Source organism: Phyllostomus hastatus, unplaced genomic scaffold (genome assembly GCF_019186645.2).
Source record: "Phyllostomus hastatus isolate PE091 unplaced genomic scaffold, TTU_PhHast_1.1 phas_contig_148, whole genome shotgun sequence".
Taxonomy (NCBI): domain Eukaryota; kingdom Metazoa; phylum Chordata; class Mammalia; order Chiroptera; family Phyllostomidae; genus Phyllostomus; species Phyllostomus hastatus.
In genome coordinates, this window is record NW_025333607.1 from 15338845 (window position 1) to 15364738 (window position 25894).

Below are 25894 nucleotides of genomic sequence, written 5' to 3' on the forward strand. Positions count from 1 at the left end.
CCCTGCGAGATTCAAAGACACGCAGACTCGGCTTGTGCAATGAAACTCGCACACAAACAGAGGAATTACCTGCAGTCCCTGTCCCGAGCGACTGACTTCCCTTTCCACAGGCCCAGCTCACATGACATCTCTCCTTTAATTGCCCTTTCAACTGCTTTATGGCTTTACAGCAGCCTATAAAAGCTGACTTCCAAATCTGACAGGCGCGGAAAGGCTGCAGGGGAGAGAGGTTTCCAGGAGTTGTAATCCCCGAGAACCCGGAGCGGCGCCCCCCGCCGCGCGCCCAGCCTTCCCAGGGAGCACGCGGGCCCGCCCGCCCGGGACCCCGGCGCCATGGGCCGGTACTCCGGCAGGACCTTCCGCCTGGTCTTCATGTGCGTGGTGAGCGTCCTCCTCTTCGTCATGGAGCTGGTGGTCGCCTACATCGGCAACTCCCTGTCCTTGGCCTCGGACGCTTTCGCCGTCCTGTCCCACCTCCTCTCCATGGTCATAGGCTTGTTCGGCCTCCGGGCCAGCCATATCACGCGGGACAGGAGGAGCACCTTCGGCTTCTCGCGGGCCGACGTCGTGGGGGCCTTCGGCAACACCATTTTCGCCGTGGCCCTGATGTTCAGCATCCTGGTGGAGGCCATCAAAAGGTACATCGACCCGCAGAAGACGGAGGCGGCGCTGCTGGTTCTCAGCGCTGGAGTCATCGGGCTCTTCTTCAATGTGCTCAACTATGTCATCCTGGACTGCTGCTACTGCTCGGCGCACGGGCCCGGGGGCGACGCCGGCACAGGTACAGGGCTGCGCGGGTGTGGCGGGCGCGCTCCCGGTGGCTGCGGTCCCTTGGGGCGGGGGGAGCTCCCCAGGGGGCTCAGGAGAGGGGCCCCGATTCCTCTTGCCCTGGTGACTTTGCCACAGGGTCGCCTCCACTCCCAAGTTCCTCGGGAGCTGGGCGGCGGCAGGCTGCTTCCAACTTGAGGGTCTCCTTTCACTTTGAGTGGCAGGGAATGGAAACGTGTCCAGACAGGTGGAGAGGGAGGAGGGGCGCTGTCACCAGAGGCTCGGAGGGGGCGATGGGGAGGAAAGCAGATGCGGCACTGGAAACATCCTCTTTGAATTAGTTACTTTTGTTCACCCGGCTATGGCATGGCTGCCTTTGAATTAAAAGCAAATAATATTTTAGTGTCCCTGTAAAAGATGTTCAAAAACTACTGGACTAGGTAACCAGCTCATGTCGAGCAAAATATTAACAATTGGGCAGGATGATAAACTCTTAGGAATATATTCAAGGGATTTTAAGTAAAATGGAGAGGGGCATAAAAGGAAATGATCTAGTAAACTTAGTTCTTTTTGTAGGTGGAAATACTTGTGTGCATTTATTATAGAAATCTATCCTATTTGAGAAAAGGGGAAACTATGAATACATGAGTCTTTGGGGAGGTCTTAAGAATGGGCCCCACACATCTGTCCAAAGATGGAATTTTAAATCTTGGAAGAGAACATTCAATCTAAAACAATCAATCCACAAGATGAATTATTAGATAGAACCATGTTGTTGTTTTTTTTTTAATTGCCATAAGAGAAACTCTTTTTAAAAAAATATATTAAAAGCTCTGGCAGGAGGGGACTTGGCTGGCAGCAGCAGACCAGGCTCACACCTGGGCTCTCCCACAGGGAGGGTCCAGTTTCATTACTCACCCGTGCGCCCACCTGTCCCGTGGGAGTCCAGGTCGCAGGACTAAATGGGATCCCGAGTGTTGAGCATTGAATAGGCACTTGGTAAAGAATAACTACTGTTTTTCTAAAAACCACAGTGCAAGCCTGGGAGTTATGTGATAATCCAGGATCGTGGAGTTCTGGTGGCTCACCAGGATTTTAAGAAATCTCAAGCATTTCTTCCTCCTTAGATACTGATCAGTTTTCTCTCCCTCCTGGGGGCATTTACGTGCCTGGGGAGCCTGAGTCGACATATGCACTTTTTAGTGTGTTCTTCCTGACTTTGCTGCTACTGTAGACAATGTCTGCTGGATGTAGTCCTTTATGCTGTCTCCGTCCAAATGTTTTAAGTACAGTGCATGTGTCCCTGTGGTATGGGTTAAGTACAGACAGGAACAAACGAGAAACGAGAGTCTCTGTGTTTAATCAAATTAAGGAACTGATTAGGGCCTCATCTTCTCAAAAATAACCAGTTAACGTGAGCCCCTACGCCTTGTCTCTATCCGTCATCACAAGATACTACTTGAGGTTCCACATCATAAAATTCAGATATACATATATGTATGTATTTGTGGCTAACTTTAAGGTAAGAAAGCTGACATCAAACAAGTGCTTTGTATAGACAATGGCAGTGTCCTCCTTACTAAATTGTCTATACACTGTCATTATGTCCTTATACATTATGGCTTTAGTTCTAATTTTGTCTTTACTCTTTACATACTTTCCTGCACATAACAAAAGCGATTTAGGCAAAGGGGTTGACTCTCCGGCCAGCAGGAAAGCTGCCAGACAACTGTAGTTCTGTTTTTATGATTTCGGTTATTACTGGACAGGCCTAAGTTTGGCTCTTGTTTGTGGCCATGCGAAGGTAACAACAGGGGGTTGAAGACAGATATTTCACCCTGAACTTGTGATTTTCTATTGTCTTAATTCCCAAGTATCTATCTTCTGTTGAAGTGTTTGATGCTGCATAGTATTCTACTTTAAATAGCTAAGTGTAGTAAGTACTATTACATATAGCTAGTGCTTTAAGATCCATGTTCTATGTTACCATTATTATTTTGGCAGCTTTAGGTATTGCTGAGTTTTTCTATTAGGAATTTTAGAGTGTTTAAACCCTCCAAGTAATTTTAGGATGGCTACTTACCTTCTTAGCATTTATGTCTGAATTATATATTTATCACTTTTACTAAAACATACATTTTGCTATCCTTCCCATCACCAAATAAGCTTAAAGTGTAAATATTTGGGTTATATGGATCTCAAAAACTAACATTAATGCAATTTCTTTTTTTTAAGATTTTATTTATTTATTTTTTAGAGAGGGAAGGGAGGAAGGAAGAGAGAGAGAAACATCAATGTGCGGTTGCTGGGGGTCATGGCCTGCAACCCAGGCATGTACCCTGACTGGGAATCGAACCTGCGACACTACATTAATACAATTTCAATTGCCTCCTATTCTAAGATGAAATGTAATTCATCCATACATGTGGATTTATACTAGGAAGTTTAACATATGAGGGAAAATTGATCCTTGGCTTCAAAAGAGCCAGCCTACATTTAGGATAAAGAACTGTGTGTCTAGAACCCTAGCTCAAAGCATTTCTAAGTGCTCCTCAGCTAAAGTATCGTGGTGCCTCCTGGTTTAGTGACCAGCAGCAGATACTCATTGCTTCTGTGAAATCTCCGGCCAGAGAGAATTTGTGACTTGGCCAGCTTTCAGTCTGCCCTGGTTGTGTGGGTCTTTTACTTGTTCTGCTTTATCCATCCGGTACAGGAATTGATGACACCAGTTATATTTTGTGTTTGAGGTCCTAGAAAAGCAAAAACAAATAAGACCTTGAACTTTAAATATTAACAACACCGACTGTATGTACAGTTAGGACTTTCAACATCCCTGGGGAATCACGGAGTAAGATAGATACATGGGCAAATCAGACAAGCCGGAAATTTAAAACACACACACACACACACACCCCTGGGAGAAAAGAACACCTGGGAGGTTTATTTGGCTGAGACGTGGGAGCCTGGGAGCGTTAGGTCAATATCTAGCCAGTGGGTATTCTCCCCAACACAAAAGGCGATGCTGAAGCAGCTTTGGGGCTGAAGTAAAGGCACAGCGAGAAAAGCAAATAGTACAAGCCTGAAAGAAAAAACAAACACAATGGATTTAAAGTCCAAAACCTGGATGTCTGGATGTGAGGGTGTTTGGGGAAGGGAAGAGTGGGGGACAACGTTTCTGGGGTTCAGATCCTGGGACATATGTGGCTTCGCTCTTTTCTTTCTCTGGGTTTAGGGACCAAATTTGCTTCATTTCCACGTTCTCCTCCTCCTTGTTTACTTTATTTGATTTTCCTTGGCGTTCACAGTCTCTTTAATGTTTGTGTACATTTTTGATAATTTTCCAGGCTTGAGTTTTCTTTAAAATGTCACTAATAGATCTCTCTACGCCCTGGACTTGTACTTGAACAGGTACCTGGCTGTGTGTGCGGCTCTGTCACGGACAGATCAGGCTTTCCGTTTATCTACTTTTTCAGTGACACGTTTACATCTGAAATATCTGCTCTGCTGCTTCTCCTTGGCTTTCCATTTATCTAATTTATAAGTAACAAATTGATATCTGAAATTTCTTTTTCTTCTCCTCCTCTTCTCCTTCTCTTCTTTGTCCTTCTCCTCCTTCTCCTTTCTCTTCCTCCTCCCCTTCCTCCTCTGCCTCCTTCTTCTTTCTTCCAAATGTTTTTCCTTCCATGTCATTTAAATTATGTTTGTTTTGATGCTGGATTATGCTCGCATCTGGTGAACACATCACACCCTTTCCCAGAGAGTGACATTTGCAATATTCCTGCCTAGCAGAGAGTTTAGAAATTTCCACGACATTCTAGACTTCAGTTTTTTGTTGTTGTTTTTTTGGTGACCCTTTCCCTGAGCTGTTTCAGGCTGTGAATCCAGCTTCCTCAGGAGACGTCTCTATCGCTCTGACTTGGTTCCAGCCTGAGGGTCAGCCTCCGCCGGGAGTCTGAGCCTGTGAGGGTTGGAGCGTTTGAAGCTCGTCCCGGGGCCCTGCACCTGCCTTGCGTCCCTCTGGAGACGTCTCCCCAGCGCTGCCGTGTGCTGTGGGCCTCGGAGAGCACGTTCTCCTGCCCAGCCTCTCTTTGTCCGGACGTTTGTGAGGAGCTGCTGGCGTTTTGCTTCCTCGGCATCCTTCTCCCAGGAAGGCCCGGCTGAATTGTTAATGTTTAATGGTTTAATCAGGTTCTTAAAGTTGTTCCCTTCCTTCTCTTCCACATGGAAGGCCGGCGTTGTTGCTGAACTTTTTCCCTTTGACTTTGCCATTGTTTTCTGTGCAGACATGTATTTTTCCAACATAGATTGTTGTTTTTTTTTTCTTTTCATCGCAGCGAGAGAAATGAAGTCAGTGCTTTCTGGGTCTGCCAAAAGCAGCCGTTGTCCAAACAAACCTCGTCGACTCTCACCTCTGAGTTGGCCCATCTCACTCGAAAGGCATTTTCCAGCTAAACCCAAAGTCGAACTGTTAGGTTCTTTCCTTTGACCCCCTTTCTGGGCGTCTCCTTCTCCCTGCGCCCGTCCTGGGGTCCTAACGCTTTGTCTTCACCTGTTCTCACAGGACACGGGCAACCCCTGCACCCACCATGGTGGCTTTGCTGCGAAGCTCACCTAGTAATTAATACCTTCAGCGTCCATGGCAACCTTCCCAGGCTTGGCCTCCCAAATAGTTCCAAATTCTATGGGGCGTTGTATAGGTGTACCAGCCTTCCATGGTCATTCCCGGTTCCGGTCACTGCCTAACAAACCCTCCTGAATTTCGTGGCATCAAACAACAATTAGATGATGATATTTGGGACGCCGTGGGCCAGAATTTGGTGAGGGCAGGGGGGGCGGGCAGCCTGTTTGCTCCACAGCGTCTGGGGTCTGCCCTGGGAAGACTCAGGGATGGGGACGCGGTGGCAGGAGGCCACCTCCTTGGAAGGCGCGTTCACTCGGGTCTGGCTCCCGCGCTGCCAGGTCTCCGAGTCCAGGACTGCTGACGGGACCACCCCCACGTGACCTCTCTGCGTGGCGTGGCTTCCTCACACTCAGTGGCCTCAGGACACCTTGTACGACGGCTCAGAGTTTCCAGTGGGAGTGTCCGTCCATTCCAACAAGGCAGGCACTTCAGCACCCCTGCTGGCCCAACCTCCGAGTCTCTGGATTCCAAGCAAGTGACAAGTGGGAAGGAGCGTCGAGCCTGCAGACCCCGCTTCTGGATGGAAGGGTCATCAAGGCCGCCCTGTGGAAGACCCTGCGGGACAAGAGACGAGGCTGCGCCCACCGAGTGGCCAGTGGACAGAGAGCGGCCCCCTCCTTGCTCCGACTCCTATCTTCGGAACCAGCAGTCTGCACTGCCTGCCCTCCAGCCCCAGTTCGAGTCCCTTCCCCGTGCCAAAGCCACACCCTGCACCCCAAGACCCCCAGTCTCATCCCCTGGGCACCAGCTTCTCCTGTAGGATGTTGTCCTCTTCCTCAGAGTCAGGGCCAGAGAGGCTCCTCCATCGGAGGCCTGTGAGCTGCAGGACGAAGGCCCTGCTGTCCACACCCAGCATACGACGGTGGGACAGAGGGCGGAAACTGCCGTATTGCTGGGTGCCCTTATTTCAGAGAGTAGTCACAGACTTTAGGGGGCGACTTTCAGTAGCTCCCTGGTGCATTCCAGGTTTCAGCCAAGCATTGCACATCTTGCCTTTTCGTCTCTGATGCTGTCCCTGTATCCCAGCCCCTAGTCTGACCTAACCTAATCTCGCCTTCCCTTCAAAGATGATTTAGGAATGTGTGCATTTTCTTCCTTCCTCCCTCCCCTTTCTTGCATCTGTCTAGCCTCAGGAAAATTCTCTTTCCTGGCTCAATCTGTCTGTGGTTTCTTTTTTCAAGATTTCATTTATTTGTTTTTAGAGAAAGGGGAAGGGAGGGAGAAATAGAGGGAGAGAAACATCAGTGTGTGGTTGCCTCTCTCACTCCCCCTACTGGGGTCTTGGTCCACAACCCAGGCCTGTGCCCTGACTGGGAATCGAACCGGTGACCGTTTGGTTTGCAGGCTGGCCCTCAATCCATTGAGCTACACCAGCCAGGGCGTGTCTGTTGTTTCTGACCGCAAACTACTCTCCTCATTTCCTTTGCCCAGTCAAGACTGAAACACAGTACAATCGGGTCTTAAAAAGCTCACGCTCACGAAGATCCACAACAACACCCACTCCTCTGCCAGCCGCAGGGAGGAATTGCTTGCTCTACCTGCCAAGGTCAAAACTTCCTGGAGCCTTAGAACCAATGGTCTTACCAGGAGCCTCGCTCTGCATGTGTTACTTTGGCCTCTTGCCATTCACCTTTATCCTTCTCAAGGTTCCTGCCAACTCACCAGTGTGTAGGGCTTTCAGGACTCATAAACAATGCAGGGTGGGGCCAGAGTAGGTTTACAGTCGTTTGCCTTGGAAATGATACAGTAATTGATAAACAATAACACAAGGATAAACTCCGTAATTCGAGTACTCACAACCGTAAACCTACTCCAGCCCCACCCTGCACTCCTTTCTTACTCTCCTGAGTTTGGAAGCGACTGATAGGTGAGATATAGATGCTGGTTGAATGAAATATCAGTGTCATTACAGACATTGAAGGCTATGGTTTAGGTGCATAGCAGCAAAGAGCTTTTAATAGTTCATCCCAGATTAAACTCACGCAGAGTGGGACCTCCCAGGCCCCCGGTGGGCAGAGCTGCCCCGCCTAGTTGCCCCACTGTGCACCCAGACAAGGCTTCAGCTCTCTGGGGGAAGGCAAAACTGAAAAAAAAAATGCCCAGAAGAGTTTCATTGAGCATGCTCCGTGCTCTCTCAGCTTCTGGCAAACGTCTGGGAATAAGCGGGACAAAGAGCCAGGAGCGCCCCTGCTGTGCAGGCGCCGCTGCAGAAATTGGGAGCTCGGGGAGTGGAGGGTCTGCTTAACGCATGCGCACAGCAGGGAGCTGGCAGGCTCCCCCTCGAACCACCGCGGAGCCGCTGCGCAGGGGGACCCACTTCTCACGACGGGAAGAAGTGTATTTGGGAAAGACACTCCGAGACGACGTGTCCGATTTGAAGTCACCAGACACCCTACGCCTCGAGTCCCACGCACTTAGCCGAGTTGGATCTGAGTGCCCCGCTCAGAGATGCTCAACAAACAGGGAAGATCCAAAAATTTAGGAGGGAATCAGCAAAAAGGCAGATGAAAAAATATTCAGAAAAATATGGCAAAATGATCATTACGCAGGTAACAGAAGAAATTTTCACGTAAAATCATGACCATGAACTGTCAGAATTTAGGGGGAAGAATAGAAGATAAGAAAATATTACAGAAATGAAAACCCACATTGGAAGTGCTGAGACACAGAATGCACTCGGTCAAAAACAACGAATGATATGGAAGGCAGGCTGGAGAAATGGGCCAAGGAATTTAAAGCAATTGCAAGGAAGGTAATAGCTATGGACTAGGTGTTCCCTGAGGCACGGATCAGACAAGTGTACCAGAAACAAATATTCAAAGATATAATAGAAGCATAGATCCTGACCTAAAGATAAAAAATGGCAAATCGAAAGGGAACATTGGTATGGAACAATCCATATGTACATCCTGGAAAACTTTCTGAGCATCACACATAGAGAAAGAATGCCGTGGGCAGAAAACACCCACCACTCACCAGAGGATGAATGCCAGGTCGCATTCGGATTTCTCCACGGCAGTGGGCCATGCCGAGATACAATGAGTCGATGTCTGCGCTGTCCCAAGAGATAAAATGTAGCATGAAACCAAGAATTTCACACCCATCTAAGTTTTGTTCACTTATTATTGGCAATGTAAAAACATTATTAAAAATTATACATAAAACCCAGGAACCCTTCTTGAAGAAAAGCCGATAAATGAAATTCACGTGACCAAAATATGAATCAAGATGACTTTATGAATTTGAAAGCCATGGTATCAAAAGACTATTAGCAGTATACCAATTTAAAGATAGACCTATGGCCAAAGCATATTCAGAATTTTATTTTATTTTATTTTATTTTTTTAAAGATTTAATTAATTTATTTTTAGAGAGGGGAAGGGAAGGAGAGAGGGAGAGAAACATCAGTGTGTGGTTGCCTCTCGTGCGCCCCCTACTGGGGATCTGGTTTGCAACGCAGGTATGTGCCTTGACTGGGAATCCAACCCATAACCCTTTGTTTCGCAGGCTGGCGCTCAATCCACTAAGCCACACCAGCCAGGGCCACATTCAGAATTTTAGATGCAGAATACAATGTAAATGTTTTGGATATTAATGAGAAAACCAACAGGAAAAAAATCATTGAATAAGGTTAACTCTTCCCCCTAAAAAATATTCAAGAACTCATGGTCTAGTGATGTTAGAAGCCTAGTAGAAATGGAACTTTCATACATTTGTTTTTAAGATAAAAGAAAAAAAATAAAATTGTCTTTATTAGCAGATATGATTATTTACCTCAAAACTACCAGGAAATCTTTAGAGTTCATACCAGGAACTCTAAAAATTAATAAATGAACTTGGCAAAGTCAGAGGGTAGAAAGTTAATATAAAGAATCAATTACATTCTTATCCACTGGCAACAGACAACTGGAAAATAAAGTGAAGAAAACAATCACATGCATTTTTGATAGAATATAAATTTGTACAATATACTTAGGTGGCAATTTGACAAACTATGCACAGCTTTACATACCCACACTCTGACTTGGTATTTCTAGGAATTTATTCTCCAAAAAGTGAGCAACCATACAGGCACAAGGACATACACTGGGGGATGTTTACATAAACAACCACAGTAATGCCACGGTGGTGAAAAATACAAGTGGGTTAAAATGAAAATTGCACATCCATCAGGTTGCTCAAAGAAACCACGGGCATTGCTACTATCAAAGGGCATAAGCAGGAGAAAAGCATGAGTCAGTCAAATGAGAAGCCACGCATGGCTTCAAACTCACAACACTAACGGTGCCTTTTATCCGTCTGTGTGTGTGCATCTTCATCATCTTATTTGATGCTCAAGACATCTCCATGTGCAAAGTCGTGTGAGGTTGTTATTGGCATTTGAGCAGTTGGGAGATGAAGGCTCAGCAATTCAGTGAGGGACCTAACTTGTCCAGTCATTCACTGTCAGAAGCCAAGAAGCTTAGTGCCCCTCCAGAGCTCGTAGTACCGTTCAACACGGCCCCTCCTTGTATGAAGATGATGAAGTGATGTCTCCTGGTCCAATTACCCTGGTCCTCTCCACTCTTCCGCCATGCAACAAGAGACGATCAAGTCTTGCTGGACGGAGAAGTGTATTTGTGATAGCTGCGAAGTTAGGAGTTTCAAGTTGTGAAATATTGTATTTTATTAATCACAATTTCACATTATTACTGTTTTATTAATTGACAGCTAATTAATTCTGAGCTAATTAGATGACCTGAACCAAGGGGAAAGAGATAATAAGAGAGAAAATAGGTCAGCCTAAATAACTGTGAAGGGGGTTCCACAAGGTTGCGGACTAGAAGTCAGCAATAGCTCTGAGAAGGATGAGCACCAGAAGCTAAGGGACTGACCCAGTGCCTGCACATCTGCCTAAGAAGGCACCATGCAAGCCCCCCCCACCATGCTCCCTCCTTTGGCTCTCACAGCCACAGCCTGAGGAGGGATCTCTACCTCCAGATTCTCCAGGACAGCGCAGACCTCAGGGAAGTGAAGTGACTTGCCCACGGCTAGTAACAGACAGCGCCAGGACTGCATCCCACATCCGAGTGACTCTGACACCTGTGTCTCCCCATGACTTACCCCAGAAGTTTACCCAGTGCCTCCGGCAGATAAAGGTGAAAGTACTTACTTATAGGTTGTATCTTAACATCCCGCACCAACACACAAGTATTCCCACCATGTCTCTGGCACATGGCCTCTCTCGTTTTCATGTCGTCTAAAAAGGAAGGCGAACCCAGCAGTGAAGAGCTCTGCTGGTTTTGTGGAAGCTTTTAGTAAATCATGAGATGACGTAGGACTTGACTTAAAGCTAAAGCTTTGACTGGGTTTAGAATGACCATCAAGGGCGAGTTCCCCTATTTCTTGTAACTTCTAGTGCTTTTTTGTCTCCATTCGGATTGGAAATGGTCCAAAACTGACTTTTCTTTTCTCTCGTTCACCGAGCAGGAGGAGTTCCGCCGCAAATGCTATCAGTAAGTGGCGAGGGATTTTGGACGATGAATGTTTCTTACATTCCCAGTCCTGCCTCGAATCCTTCCCCTGCTCCCTCCTAATAGCTCTGTCCCCTTTCATGTGCTTGTTCTCACCTTCTCCCTCTCTGCTCCCTCTCCACACCGCATACACAGGGTTTCCCTGTGGCTGAATGTCTGGGACTGCCCTTGTCATCTGGGGACCGTGGGGAGCCTGCAGACCAGACCCCAGATTACGTGACATCGGTTGGTACAGTCAAACTATCGAACAGCCCAGAGCCGTCAGCTCTGGTGCCGTATAAAAATCGCTGTCGTTTTGTTGCTCCATGCACTCAACAGTGGGCAACTCGGACTCCTATACTTCATACACATGGAAGCATAATGCACACCCTGCTTCCTACCTTTGTCGTCTGCACCGATGTAACCAAATACCACAGACCGAGTGGCTGATAAACAGTTTATTTCTCACGGTTCTGGAAGCTGGAGGTCCAAGATCAGGGTGCTGATGTGGTCAGGTGAGGGTTCTCCTCCGGGTTCATAGCCAGAGCGTCCTCACTGTGTCCTCACGTGGCAGACGGGGTGTGGGGAGCTCTGAGGGTTCCCCTTTGTAAGAGCACAAATCGCACTCACGAGGAGTCCATTTCATGACCTAATCACCCCCGAAGTTCCCACCTCCTAACACGACCATCTGTGGGCGTTAGGATTTCAACACAGGGGTTTGGGAAGGATGCACGCATTCAGACTACAGCCCTTCCCTTCTAGTTGCAGGAACTCAGAAATATCTCATGTCTGCAAAGTTTCAATGCTCCTTAAGTTGCAAACTTCGGGCTCGGGGAGAAACTTTCCTCTACCCTCAAGATTCCTTTGGCTGGCCTGATAGAGACAGATTAGCAAGAGAAAACGACCAAACTGAACTAAGCACGTATGGGAACTCCACATACATCAGAGAATCAGAGACCCCATATGCAAGAGAGGCTTGGAGACAGAAAGGGGCCCTGACCGGTGTGGCTCACCTGGTTGAATGTCATCCTGCCAAGTGAAAGGCTGCCAGTTTGACTCTCGGTCAGGGCACACGCCTGGATTTCAGGTTCAGTCTGGTCGGAGCACACACAGGAGGCAACTGATTGATATTTTTCCATGTCCCTTCCCCTCTCTAAAAAATAAAGGCAGAAAGCAGAAAATGAAGTGTATATGCCATTCTGAGCTTCAGAGGGGAGGAGGGTTACTGCAAGACTGTAAGAAGAACAGATGTTCAGTGATTAGAAACCTGTCCAGCCCTATCCATGGGTGAAAAAGGTTGTCTCTGATAATGTCTTATTATCAACTTAGTGTAACATTCTCCAGGTCCGTCCATGCTGTCGCAAAGCTTAGAGTTTTCTTTTCTTTTCTTTTCTTTTCTTTTCTTTTCTTTTCTTTTCTTTTCTTCTTTCTCTTCTCTTGTCTTTTCTTTTCTTTTTCCCTTCCCTTCCCTTCCCTTCCCTTCCCTTCCCTTCCCTTCCCTTCCCTTCCCTTCCCTTCCCTTCCCTTCTCTTCTCTTCTGCTGAGTAGTGTTCCATCGTGTACATGTCCCACAGTTATTTTATCCATTCACCTACTGATAGACACTTGGGCTGCTTCCATAACTTGGTGTTTGTAAATAATGCTGCAATGAACATAGGGATGCTTATGCTCTTTTAAATTAGTGTTTTGGGTTTCTTCAGATATATTCCCAGAAGTGGAATCACTGGGTTAAAAGGAAGATCCAATTTTAATTTTTTGCGATCTCTCCATACTGCTTTCCACAGTGGCTGTACCGGTCTGCATTCCCACCAACAGTGCAAAAGGTTTCCCCTTTCTCCTCATTTTCACCAGCGCTTGTTTGTTGATTGATTGATGATGGCCATTCTGACAGGTGTGAGATGATATCTCGCTGTGGTTTGAATTTGCATCTCTCCGATGATTAGTGACGTTGAGCATCTTTTCATAGTCTATGGGCCATCTGTATGTCCCCAGTGGAGCAGTGTCTATTCAGGTCCTCTGCACATTTTGTTTGTTTGTTTCAAAGTGGTCTTGACCATGACCTTACCATTTCTTTTCACTTGTTATGCCTCTGTCTTGGAAGGTAAGAAGCTCCTAAAGTTAATGGATTCTAAAAGAGTTTGAGGGACAAAATACTACAATATAATTTGTGTTACATATTATATAAATTCATCAAGTCATACTTATGCACATATAAGTATTTATGTAGTGTATATACGCTTACATATAAATATTTATACAGTTCTATAAAATATAAATAAGTAAATAAGATAGATAAATATGTACATATCATTTTATATTTTATATATAAAATCAGAGTTAGTCAAAACATCTTTTTAAAATTGATTTTTATTGACTCTATTGGGGTGATATTGGTTAATAAAATTATATAAGTTTCAGGTGTTCAGTTCTATAATACTCATGCATCATCTGTATATTTCATCATGTGTTCACCACCTCAAGTCATGTCTCCTGCCATCACCATTTGCCCCCCCTTTATCCTCTCCTGCCTGCCCCCACCCCCCTTCCTGCTGGTAATCACTGCTGTCTGTGTCTAGGAGGTATTTTTTTATTTACTCAGTCCCTTCACCTTTTCCACCCAGCCCCCTAACCCCCTCCCCTCTGACAGCTGCCAGCCTGTTCTCTGTATCTGTGCATCCGTTTCTGTTTTGTTAGTTTATTTTGTTCATTAGATGCCCCATATAAGTAAAATCATATGGTATTTATCTGACCAGCCTATTTCATTTAGCATTATGACCTCCTGAGAAGTGGAATAGCTGGGTGCTGAAGACACCCAAAACACTAACTGGAAAGAACATAAGCTCCCCTATGTCCACTGCAGCATTATTTACAATCACCAAGATTTGGAAGCGGCCCAAGTGCCCATCAGTAGCTGAGTGGATGAAAAAGCTGTGGTTCATTTGGACAGTGGAATCCTACTTGGCCATAAAAACGAAGGAAATCTTACCTTTTGGGACAGCGTGGACAGACCTCAGAACCTTTTCCCTGAGTGTATTCTGCTGGCACCCGTGGCCATTCTTCAAGTCAGGAGCAAGCCCTGGGCGGCTCCCAGCTTCCTCCTGGGCTGCCTCCACTGCGCTTCTGGGGGAGTCTGTCCTCTGCCAAGATGCAGTTCTGCTGACCTTGGGCTTTTCTTCCCATCGTGTGAATGACAAGGAAGTACCATCCGCAGGGGTACTTAGCCCCTCAGGCAGGTCCGTCCCCAAAGGCCTTCCTCTCTCGCTTGGCTGCTGTGCCAGCTGTCCCGTCGCATGTCTCAGAGCTTTCTTCGTCTGAAGGCCGCGTCTGCCAGAACTGGGGAAGGGGCAGCGCCTGGCTCACCTATTCATGTATCACTTAGAGAGTGTCACCTGTGATTCAGTGGCAATTCTCTTACACATATTCTGTAATAATGCTAACACGCCAATGATAACACGGGGACCTCTGGACCTTCTCCCTCCCATTTTCTTCCTCCTCACCCTGCACTTTTATTTTCTTCCTGTCAGGTCAGATTTTTCTGCTTAAATAAGTGGCTGACATTTATTGAGTGCCTCCAGCGTGCCTGTTAATCCATTTAATGCTCGCTGTTGTTTACTGTCTTGTAATAGCTGCTCACCCACTTAAGATTACCTTGCGCCAGGCTACGCGTCTTCAAAACTTTCCTCTCCTTACTTCTTTGAAAGTATCGATCATTTGAATACTGATGTTTTGAGAATGCTCCAAATGATCAGTTTCCTCAAGTTCTCCGTGCAGGGCTATTTTCCTGGGGGCCGGGAGAGGGCATGTTTCACAGGCTCGCCGAGTGTGGAGGCTTACCTGGGGAATGGTGGCGCCCTCAGATCAGGGCTGGTTTTGCAGAGAGCATTGAAAGACACAGGTACGCTTTAGAAGGCTAAGGCAATGAATGGGGCTGGAATTAGAACGTTCTGCTAATGGATTCTGTGCTTTCTTCAAGTGCGACATCTGTGGTCATTTCCAAGCCAAAAAGCAACGTGTTTTTTGCAGGAATGGTGAACGTTCGGGGGTTGGGGATGGGGGAGGGAGAATAGAACTCACCAGATTTCACCTTCAGATCAATTTTGGAATGAGACAAGTTTACACAAAATCACACCAACAAAGAGACCTGCAAGCCCCCCCCCCCACCCCACTCCCTAAGCTGACCAAGAGCAAACACCCTTCCCCAAAGGCCCCCTTCCTGGGCCTCTCTCACTGTCCTGGATCCTCTTCTGCTTCGGACAGCTTTCACTTGGAACACGTCCTCTGTCAACACCAAAGACTCTGTTTGGAATAAACCTTCATGGGGGATCAGTCGATTGACCCGAGTGTCAGGTCATGCTGTGAGGCTCACAGGGGCTGGCAGATTATTCTCTCGAGTGGAGAGTGATACAAGCGCACAGAGCAGGCCTGCCCCGGCTTCTCTGGTGGCCAGGGGACTGGTGCATCCCGCGGAGAGCTGCATTCTGGGTGCTGGGCGGCGGTAACCACGTTCCCAGTAGTGTGATCGGTGCCTTCCTCCGGGGCTGTCTGTGCTTCCCCGGGGAGAGGAGGCTTTGTGAGTGAAGATCCTAAAGGGTGCGGGGGGGGGGGGGGGACAGGGATGATGACACTGTGCCAAGAAGGAGTGACAAAACGACAATGTGTGCTTTAGGATGGCTGGGAGCAAGCAGAGAGGATAGACAGTCACTCCAGGGTGGTCGTGGGGTGGGACCGCTGAGTGAGGGGTCAGCTCCAACTTCAGGAAGTGCAAAGCGGGACGTGCCCCAAGGGCAGGGCTGGCCAGGTGAGGACGCCCAGGCCTTACCAGGCAATAAGTCCTCTGTAAGGCAAGCAGCGTCTGGGCACGTAGGCAAAAAGATGTGCACGTCCGCTCTGGCGATCACACCCGCGGCGGCCAAGGTCCTTATCTCTAAGGGTCGGCGGGGCTTTGGTGATGGAGGGGACTGGAGAAGGGGGTGAGGCTTTGGGCGGATTCCATGTGCGCTTGGTTGGGGGTGGGGGGAGGGGTCCGTGAGAAATGACATCCAGACACACTCCCTCTTCGCAGCAACTCCCTGCTGTGCCCAGTTCTGTCCTAGAAGGATAGACATTGGCTCTTGGCTGCCGGCCAAGAGTGGCTTGGGACGCGAGGGAGGGGAGGAGGCCACCAGCGGAGGCGGCATAAGGTCCGTGTAGATACGGCCGCCCGGCCCAGTCCTTTAGACTCTGGCCGTGCGGAGACTCGGAGACTGCGCGCTCTGTCTCCACCTTATAAAGAGCCCAGCGCTGGGCGGCAGGGAGGCCGGGAGGCGGGTACCGGGCTCCACTGAGTCGGGGGGCGCCACCTGTCGTGGCCGGTGCGCGCACTGCGGGAACATGGGCCGCTACTCGGGCAAGACGTGTCGCTTGATCTTCATGCTCGTGCTCACGGTCATCTTCTTCGTGGCCGAGCTGGTGTCAGGCTACCTGGGCAACTCGATCGCGCTGCTCTCCGACTCGTTCAACATGCTGTCGGACCTGATCTCGCTGTGCGTGGGGCTGAGCACCGGCTACATCGCGCGCCGCGCCCCGGGGGGCTCCCGGGCCACCTACGGCTACGGGCGCGCCGAGGCGGTGGGCGCGCTCAGCAACGCCGTCTTCCTCACTGCGCTCTGCTTCACCATCTTCGTGGAGGCGGTGCTGCGCCTGGTGCGGCCCGAGCGCATCGACGACCCCGAGCTGGTGCTCATCGTCGGCGCCCTGGGGCTGGCGGTCAACGTGGTGGGGCTGCTCGTCTTCCAGGACTGCGCCTCCTGGCTCGCCTGCTTTCGCTGCCGCCGCCGCCGCCGCTGCCGCCCGCCGCAGGTGGCAGAGGGCGGCGCTGGCGGCGGCGCTTTCGCGGGGCCGCAGGGCGGTGCCCACCCAGACTCTGCCGCGACCCTTCGCGTGGCCTCGCTGGGAAAGACCGCAGGGAAGGGGGCGATCGTGTTCGCCAACGTAGCAGGTGCCTTTCGGGTGCATCCTCTGGACCGCTGTGTCCTCCCCTGCTCTCGCCTCTCGCGGTCCCCTCCCAGTCTTCCCACGCCCCCTTTTTTCCTCTCGGCTTAAAAAAAAAAATCCATTTCCTCTGTAGTCCCGCTTTATTCCTCCTCTGCTAACTCAACATATTTCCCACGATTTCTCTTATTCCCCACGATTTTTTTTTCTCTCCTGGATCCTTGGGCCTGCTTTGTGTGTATTCCCTTCCCCCCATTCTTTCTGTACAGAAGTATTGATTTCCTTGGAAATCAGTTATCATTGGGCAACAGGTAGCGCTCCCCCCACTCCTCCCCCCTTCTTCAGAGGCTATTTACACTGTTTTCTCCCTCCCCCTTTGCCCATCCTGTCCCCTTGGGAGTTAGGGGTTCGGGGGTGCCGCCTGCCTCTTTTGGTTTAGAATTGTATGAGATTTGTGAATGAAGTTCAAAGGTGGGCTCCAAGGCTAAGGTCAAGGGGCAGTCCCTGGCTCTGTGTGTGAACGTATATGTGGGTGGGGGGTCTGATAAGCTAGGAGAAATTTGAAATAATGAACCTTTTTTTTTGAGACCCTTGGTTCTTTTTATTTGTAGAACTTATGCACAACACAAGGTTTCTTCTTTGAATGCAGGTGACCCCCTGAACGCCCAGAATGAGCCAGAAGAGACGATAAAAAAGGAGAAGAAGTCAGAAGCCCTGAACATCAGAGGTAGGGCTGACTTGGGGCCCCCGGGGAATCCTGCCCGGCGATGCACATGGGCTGCGCTGCGAGTGCTGTTTGCCTTTGAAGGGGGCGTGTTAGCGAGCAGGCAGGTTCCACGCACAGACTCTGCCCCTGCCCCTTGCGTCATCGCAGCATCGATTCTGAGGGGGACGCTCGCTGCTGATGGCTGACCCTTGCTCCACTCAGACCCACGCTCACGCTGCTCACTCCAGGACCCCCTCCCCAGCTCAGTGGCCTGTCCCCATTTCACTAGCTTTTGCCCAGGCATGGACATTGCTAACAAAACATGCAGCCTGTGTTGACTGGATATCCTTTTGGTAAAGGTGGGAAGTGAGTAGGTGGTCCGCTATCCAAGGTGGCATCGCTGAAGGGCCCCCATGGCCTCGGTCATTTCTGCCAAAAATCTGCTTCCGGGATGGGTCTGTTGCCGGACTCCAATCGCCACTCCCAGGGCTGCAGTGGGGACTCTGGGGAGGCACACCCACAGCCTTCCCCTGCCAAGGGCCAAAGGTCAGGGCACCGGGCAAAGGTCAGCCCAGGGAGTCCAGAGGCGCAGTCCTCCCCGGGCACCAACGCTGTGTCTGCCATCCCTCCCTTCCCGTTTCTGGGGCACTCACTTTGCTTTGCTTTGGGTCAATCCCCAACCTTGGTTTTGAGACTTTCAGCATGGACTCTGCTACCCTTTACCCTCAGATGGTTTGGGGGAGACTATAGTCGGCATAGATGGAAATAATATAAAGAAAATCTAGTCGTCCAGCAGACATCTTTATTTTTGAGTCTCACGTCTATTTTACAAAGTGATACCCGGGAGGGATCCACAGGGAAAATCAGAAAATGACAAGAACATACGAGCTCCTAAAAATTCTGAATGAATTCATTTTAGAAACTTAACTGCAGGGGGGGGGTTCTTTTTTTGTATTTAATTACTTAGTTTTTATTGTAGTAAGAATGGTGATTATCAAATCAACGAAGGGAAAGCTTTTAGAGTAACACAGACTATATAGACATTTCTAAATAATGAATTGACATCGGTTAGCTGTATAGTCTTATTGTCCATAGAGCAACCAGGGCTAATGAAAGCACTGAGCTTACCTAATACTTTTGGGATTTTAAACGAGGTAGGACTTCAGTGATACTATTTTGGATACTAGTGATACTAGTGGACATGAGATGACCTGCTCTTCTCAGGGGTTGGGAAAGTTTCTCTAAGATCTTTGGTTCCTCACCCATTGTTTTTATTTTTTTTTCATTTTATTTTTTCAGTTACATTTACATTCGATATGAGTTTGTCTTGGTTTCAGCGTAGTGGTTACATAATCTTATACTTTGCAACAACAGGGAGTTTCTAAAGAGCTCGGTGGTGAATCTTTCTGGAAAGGGAACCTGCAATAAAAAAAATCGCTATTCTTCATCTTCTTTTGTTTAGGTTCTGTTTAAGGAACGTGTATTGTAGGTTTTAAGATCGCGCTCACCATCCTAGTGCTTTAACCTTTCCAAGCACGTTATGTCCATGAGTCATTCTGACGTTACAGAGAAACAGGGCCAGTACTCGGAGAGAGGCAGAGAAGAGTTAAGAACAGGTACCAATAGGCAGTGTGACCTAGTTTGGGAAGCATCGCATAGGGGAAACATAATAATCTCACTAATTTTCAGTCTAAAAACGACCTCGCTCCTGGGTAGAAAAACGTCAGGGGTGAGATGCCTTACTACACCTGGTGGAGCGGCTGACAGGTGGGCTCAGACTGGCTGAGTTTGCGTCCTGGCTCTGCCACTTACAGCTCCGAGACCTCCTCTGTAAGCCTCTAATGGCCTGCTCTTCAACACGAGGATGATAATGTCTGCTTCCTGGGCGGTGTGAGACAAAGTCTGCACGGTGCTCGGGCCCACGGGAGGAAAAGCAGCGGAGATTTTTATGGCGGGGCCTGCTCCGCACGCGGCCATAGGCACGATTGAGTCACTTAGGGTGGCAGCAGTCTCACCAGGCGGGCAGGCTGGCATCCAGGTGGCGAGGGGAATTGCTGGGCTCACAGCTCGGCCGCCTGGGTCAGGCTGAGCTCAGCGCCTATGCTTTGGCCGGCAGGAGCCACCCCGTATTTCAGGCGAGGTGGGAGACTGGCCTTCCCTTGAGTCCAGTGTCCTTTTCTTGGAGTCACGATTCAGAGAAAGGGCTGGAAGGCCTTCGGGGAAAAAGAACTCTCCCCTTTCCCCTTTACAGAAGAGCAAACAGGGTCCAGGGAGTCTGGTGCCTTTCAGATTCACCCCCACTCGCTGTTCTCCCGGGGTCCCAGAGGCAGGGCTGCTGTCCGGGGTCCTCCCCAGGAGCTCACCCCGCCTCTGGACTCGGCACAGTCCACTGGACGCTCACATGCGTGACATGTAAGCTGCGGCATCAGAAAGCAGGACCTCCCCCAATCTGCAGGGGAGCAAGCATCTGATGGGGATTGTTGTGAACAAAAGTTGTTTCTTGGGTTGCATTACTATTTCTCCCATTCCAATAAAATGTAAAAAATGCCTTCTAAGAAACGCACTCCATCTCCAATTGCAAAGCCATGAGAGCTCACTTCTTTAAAACTTCTTGTCAGCGTGCTTGGCTGTGATCGATTTTATTTAATGGGGTCAAACATGCTACCTTAAAATAGGTTGCAACAGGATGTCAGAAAGACAACGAGCCCTTGGCGTGTCTGTAGAACTATAAATAAAGGGGGAGCAATCCCGACACCATTTGAAAAGGAATCTCCTTTGGCGAGGCCTTTCATTCTAATTCTCCTTTTTCTCCCCGATGAGAAGGGCCTCTCCTTTCCTCCGTAACCACTTGCCAACGCCCAGAGCTAACCAACTGCGCTTCCGCTCTGCATCCGACTCAGCAGCACAGCAGCTTCTCCAAGTGCTGGGTCGTGCATCATATTCTAGCTGATGTCTAGTTGTTCGTTCGTGATACATGCCAGTTTTTTGTTTTTGAGTTCTGTTCTTATCTAGAGACAGCAAGGGAAGGTCAAGCATGAGGGGTGTCCTGTCTTTGCAAAGCTACCTTGGGAGCCTCATCAGGCAATTGAGTCGTCTCCCAAGATGAGCTCCTTGTCTCTAGGAGTCTGCTCAGAAACCTTTACTGCGTGCGTCCAGCGTGAGGTCCAGTTGTTTCTCTCTGTGCGTGCTGGGATGTGACGTGTGGTTCTTACTGTGGATGGTGGAAGAAATAAATTTGGAAGGTATTTTATAACACTGGTCCTCAGGGGCTAACCATGAGATTTCTCAGAAGGAAAACCTGACATTAGAATCGAGGACTCCGCTGCATGATGGTTCTCTGGTCAGGCTACCCCGAATTGTATCTCTGCTCCGACACTTCCCAGCTGTGTGACTTTGGATAAGTAGCCTCAGCATGTCCTCATTTGTAAAATAGAAAGTACAGCCACCTCAGAGAGTCCTTAAGATGTTGCTTTCTATAAAAAAATAATTCTTGGTGTTGATTGTGTATCATCCTTCTCGTAAGATTGTCACTTAGTTCATTGCATCGCAGTCTCTGTGTCTAGCAAACAGTTGGACCTCCGGACCTTCTTTGCCGGGGTTGCATGTTTCCAGTATCACAAAGGGGCTGAAGAGAAGCCTCCAGAAACTGCCTCCTTCATTAAAGGCATCCGCAATTTTTATTATCTGTAGAATTTTAATTTTCTTTTATTGGCTCTTTATGCAGTGGGAACATTGCTGGAGTCCCTGTTCTTGAGGACTTCTTAAACCAGACGTGGTTTGGGCCCTGGTCAGGTAGCTCAGTGGGTCAGAGCTTTGTCCTAATGTGCCAAGGTTGCGAGTTTGATCCCCAGTCAGGACACGTACAAGAAGCAACCACTGAATGCATAAAGAAGTGGAGCAAGAGATCAATGTATCTCTCTCTCCTTTCCTTCCTTCCTTCCTTTTTTCCTTCCTTCCTTCCTTCCTTCCTTCCTTCCTTCCTTCCTTCCTCTCTTTCTTTCTTTCTTTCTTCTTTCTCTCACTTTCTCTCCTCCTTTTCTCAAATCAATAAATATTTTTAAAAATTCAGTTTAAATGACCACGGGCTGAGTGAGAAGGTGGCAAAGGCACATGGGGGAGGGGCAAAGGGACCCAGAACATAAAAGACATCTCCTATTCCCTCTCATCTTAAAAACGTTCAAACCGATCAAAAGTACAGGCTGAAAGAAGAAGAAATCATTTGTGCAGCCTCTGGTCTCCAGCTTGGTGCCCTCGGAAGGGTGCTGGGTGGCAGCCATGAGTCACGGTGACCTGGCCCAGTCCCTCTTCCTACAGGCGACTGCAGCTCAGAATTGTCCCAGGCCGGTCCCCACTCCCAATTCTCAGAGGCCTGGGGTTCTGTTTTCTGCAAAAACATTTACCATTTTTTTAAAGAGACTGGAATCCGTCTTGCTGTTCCAACCCAAGAGAAGACAAATAGCCACAGGCCTTCACAGACGCGGGACCCCGAGTCCCCGAGGGTCCCAGGGCCCCCCAACTCGGACCTGCGCTCTGGCTAGCGGTCTCGCTCTCTCCCGGCAGGTGTGCTGCTGCACGTGATGGGAGACGCGCTGGGGTCAGTGGTGGTGGTCATCACGGCCATCATATTCTACGTGCGGCCCCTGAGAGAGGAGGACCCGTGTAATTGGCAGTGCTACATCGACCCCAGCCTGACGGTCGCCATGGTCATGATCATCCTGTCATCTGCCTTCCCACTCATCAAGGAGACCGCTATCATTCTGCTGCAGATGGTCCCCAAAGGGGTCAACATGGAAGAGCTGAGTAAGTCGGGCGAGTGTGGTCTGGAACCCCTGCACACTTGCCGTCCTTTAGGCCCTCGGGCCAGCGTTCCTGCAGAGCGGGGTCTGCTTCAGGCACCCCAAACTAGTCACCCCCACAGGAAGCGGACACCCTGTCACCTGTTCTGGAGCGTAGTGAGATGCCCCGCGGCTCCAGGAGCCAAAAGTCCTTCACACCGCATGGTGCCTCGACGCAACCGCACGTTTTCGGAGGACGTAGCGCTCAGGCAGTACCCAGTCCTGGCTACTTACCTTCACGTCAGGGGTTCGTTTTCTCTCCAGTAAGGCCCCTCTCCTCCTCCTGAAACCACGGCTGCTGGAATTCTAGATCCTGCTCTCTAGTTCATTGATTTTCAGGGGCACGTAACACACCGTGTCTCTTCCAGCACTGTAAAAGGGACAGCGTTTACATGCAGGTCATTCACGACCTCATTCCATAATGAACCCTGGCGGGTTTATTTGTGTGTGTTTGTTTTTTGCTCTCCCCCGACAGAGGTCAAACTCTCACTAGAGTTATGTGCATCCGAGGGTCAGAGTTTCAGAGACTCTGTGGCATTTCTGAAGGGGCGCTCTCCAGATGTCGGGGAGGAACTGGAGGTGCAACATGATGTCTGGTGTTTCTAAGTGGAGATTATGTTTCTACAGAAAAACCCTTTTCCTGCAGGTGTGCTGTGGTTCCACCTGCCATGGTGGAACCGTGGAGCCGGTGGACCCGAAGTAGGGCCCCATCCACTACGAAGCCGTGAGGCTGGGAGTTGGAAGAACTTATTTCAGGAAAAATACCCGAAATTAGATATAAATGGGTCTTAATTCATTGTGTGGCCATGCCTGGCCGGTCCCCTGTGAAGACTGTGACTGTTCTGTGAAGGTCATAGCCCAGGGGCCCTCTGCTGACAGCAGCATTGGGACCAGCCGGTCCAGCCATTGCTGTCAACTTTGGCTCCTCCTACGATCTTTGGCCGGGGTCTTCTTCCTTTTGGTTGTCGTTGGCGGTGGTCTCTTCATTGGCAGTGTCAGTGAGTGGACTCTCCCTCTGAGGGGCAGTGGGTGCGGTCAGCTCTCTGGCCGCCTCCAGGGACAGAGCCGAGGTAACCAGCCTCCATTCCCTGCGCCCGCCCTGAGCTCAGTGGTGCGGGCAGAGTGGGTGTAAGAAGAAATTTGTGAAACATAGATAGTGATCCCAACAGCAACCCTGTTATGGCACTTGCCAGATGCTGGGTATTCTAAACGCGTTCCTTAAATTAACTCATCATAATCCTGAACACAACCCAGTGAAATGCAATCTTTATCATTCCTAGCTGATGGATAAGGGGACCCAGGCACAGAGGGCGGGGCTAGGCCAGTGGACCCAGGGCATGCAGGTAGTGACTGAAGGTCACGACTGAGCTGGGGTTCAGACTCTGGCTGGCTGCAGGGCCTGTGCCCACAATCACTGTTCACTCCCGTGTGTCTGCACTTGAACTCAGGGCCGTGTGGGGAGAATGGGAGAGCCTGAATAAGAGAAGAGCACTCTCTCCTAACCCTACCGCCCAGAAATGACCTTTCTCAATATTTTTGTATCAATCATTCAATAAAACAGGCCTGTATCTGCTTAAAAATATTTTTTTTGGTGTATATACACTGATGTTTTATTAAAAAAAAAAGAAAGGTCATGCCATATATGTAGTTTAACTATTTGCTCGTTTCTCCTATCCTTAAATATGCAACTTAATTTTTCACAACTGTATCATATTCTATTATAGAGTTGATTTGACTATTTCCTCATTGTTCCCATTTTTTAAATTTATACAAAGGGCATTGCCCAAACAGTTCCTGTAAATGAGTATTTGGTGATTTCCCGTGGGTTAAATTCCTAGTGTTGGGATCGCTGGCGAAGGTCTCAGGTCTGCATGACCCCATTATCCCCTTTAGTAAAGACTCCCCGCCTTCTGTGGCCACTGCTGCCCACCCGTGTGCCCGTTCCTTCGTGAACCCGGCAACCCTGGGCCTTTGCTGCTCTTGTTGTTAAACGTATTTTCTCGCATTGCCTGTTACGGGCTAGCAGTGTTCGGTAGAGGAATTCGGAGAGGAGAAAGGAGGTGATGGGGAAATGGACTCGTGGAGGTGAGGCTATTGTGCTTCCTGTTATTCTTAGTACATCCATCGTTTTGGTGGGGACGCTTGAAAGGGACCGCGTGTCCCCAAAGTGGGGCCGTGTTTCCCTTTCTAGCCCTCACCCGGGCTGTCGTCTGTTCTTCCCCGTTCCAGTGGGGAAGCTCTCCGCCGTGCCGGGCGTCCGCAGCATTCACGAAGTGCACGTCTGGGAGCTCGTCAGCGGGAAGGTCATCGCCACCCTGCACATCAAGTGTCAGAAGGACGGGCGATACCAGGACGTCAGCACAAAAATCCGAGAGATCTTCCACCACGCGGGCATCCACAGCGTGACCATCCAGTTGGAGACCTGCGACCCGCAGGAGCCCCCGGAGCAGAAGGACCTGCTGTCGCTCTGCAGCGCGCCCTGCGTCTCCAAGGGCTGCGCCAAGCTCCTGTGCTGCCCGCCGCCCGCGCTGCCGCTGGCGCACGTCAACGGCTTTGCGGAGCACAACGGCTGTGCCCCGCCAGACACGTCCCGGGGGGGAGGCCTCGGTAGAGGAGAAGTTACGGACGCGGTTATTGATGTGTCTTCGGGTGGCTGTGTGAGTGGTCACGGACAACAAGCTTTTACCAAAACGCAGGGGGACCGGTGTTATGCCAACAGCACGCATTTCTGACCTGGGACCCCCGCACGCAGCCTGGACAGAGGAGGCGCTTCGTGGAAAGAGGCGGGTGTGTCGCAGGCGCTGACCACGCCCACGATGCGCCCTGTCTGGGGTCAGTGAGGGGCTGGCTCTTTGGGATGTTCACCGACTGACTATTAATTTTTGCATGACCGATCAGGTGACCCTGTACAGGATCCTGGGTGCCTCACGCGGCTCGTCAACAGTTCGAGTTTGCTCCTTTGTTTTCTGACGCCACCTGCACTCGTGTGTCTATGTATCAGGGAGAGGTGAGGCTGGGACTCAGTGAGTGTGGGCACAGGACTCAAAGAAGTGTCTGTCTGACACCGACTGGAACTTCCAGCTGACTCTCAGCAGAGCTCATGGCCAAGTACGCGGCAGAAACTTAGGAACCGTAATGGCTGCTTTTTCCCCGTGCCACTGGAAGATTATAAAAGAGGAAAAAATAGTCTCATCACTGTGGCCATTTTCCCTTCAACTAATTTTTAAATAAATGTAAAATGGGTGCCCATTCAGATGGAACATAATCTCAGAACAGTAGAGGAAGGAGAGTTTATTGGGGGTTGGCGAGGCCAGGAAGAAAATACTTTTTGACCATTTCATTTTGTGAAGTGGAAAAAAAAATGTTTACTTTCTACTGTGAACTGGGTGTTTCAAATGTTTAAATATATAAAACATTTTTCTTTTTTCACTTGGCACTATAA

At 49.3% G+C, this 25894-nt stretch overlaps 1 protein-coding gene and 1 long non-coding RNA gene across 3 annotated transcripts; one reads left to right on the top strand and one right to left on the bottom strand.

The window, feature by feature from the left end:
- Window positions 1-212: 212 nt before the first annotated feature.
- SLC30A10 (solute carrier family 30 member 10) lies at window positions 213-25894 on the top strand. 2 transcript variants are annotated; one of them, XM_045818128.1, is made up of 4 exons: window positions 213-781; window positions 17561-17638; window positions 22178-22417; window positions 24682-25894. In XM_045818128.1, exons 1-4 carry the CDS (start codon window positions 334-336, stop codon window positions 25182-25184), a joined length of 1269 nt encoding a protein of 422 aa, XP_045674084.1. In that variant the 5' UTR covers window positions 213-333; the 3' UTR covers window positions 25185-25894. The 2 variants fall into 2 exon arrangements, with proteins under 2 accessions (XP_045674084.1, XP_045674077.1); XM_045818121.1 differs by lacking the exon at window positions 213-781 and adding an exon at window positions 16139-16918.
- LOC123805507 lies at window positions 11411-14724 on the bottom strand. Its single transcript, XR_006783316.1, has 4 exons — window positions 14590-14724; window positions 13928-14301; window positions 11955-12094; window positions 11411-11544 (listed from the first exon to the last, which is right to left on the bottom strand). It is a non-coding gene; the product is annotated as an uncharacterized LOC123805507 (long non-coding RNA).

Bases quoted from the DNA above. Each gene is read 5' to 3' on its own strand.
- SLC30A10 (XM_045818121.1), top strand. From the start codon at position 16,312: ATGGGCCGCTACTCGGGCAAGACGTGTCGCTTGATCTTCATGCTCGTG. The intron at 16,919-17,560 runs GTGCCTTTCGGG...CTTTGAATGCAG, and splicing joins CGTGTTCGCCAACGTAGCAG to GTGACCCCCTGAACGCCCAG. The intron at 17,639-22,177 runs GTAGGGCTGACT...CTCTCCCGGCAG, and splicing joins AGAAGCCCTGAACATCAGAG to GTGTGCTGCTGCACGTGATG.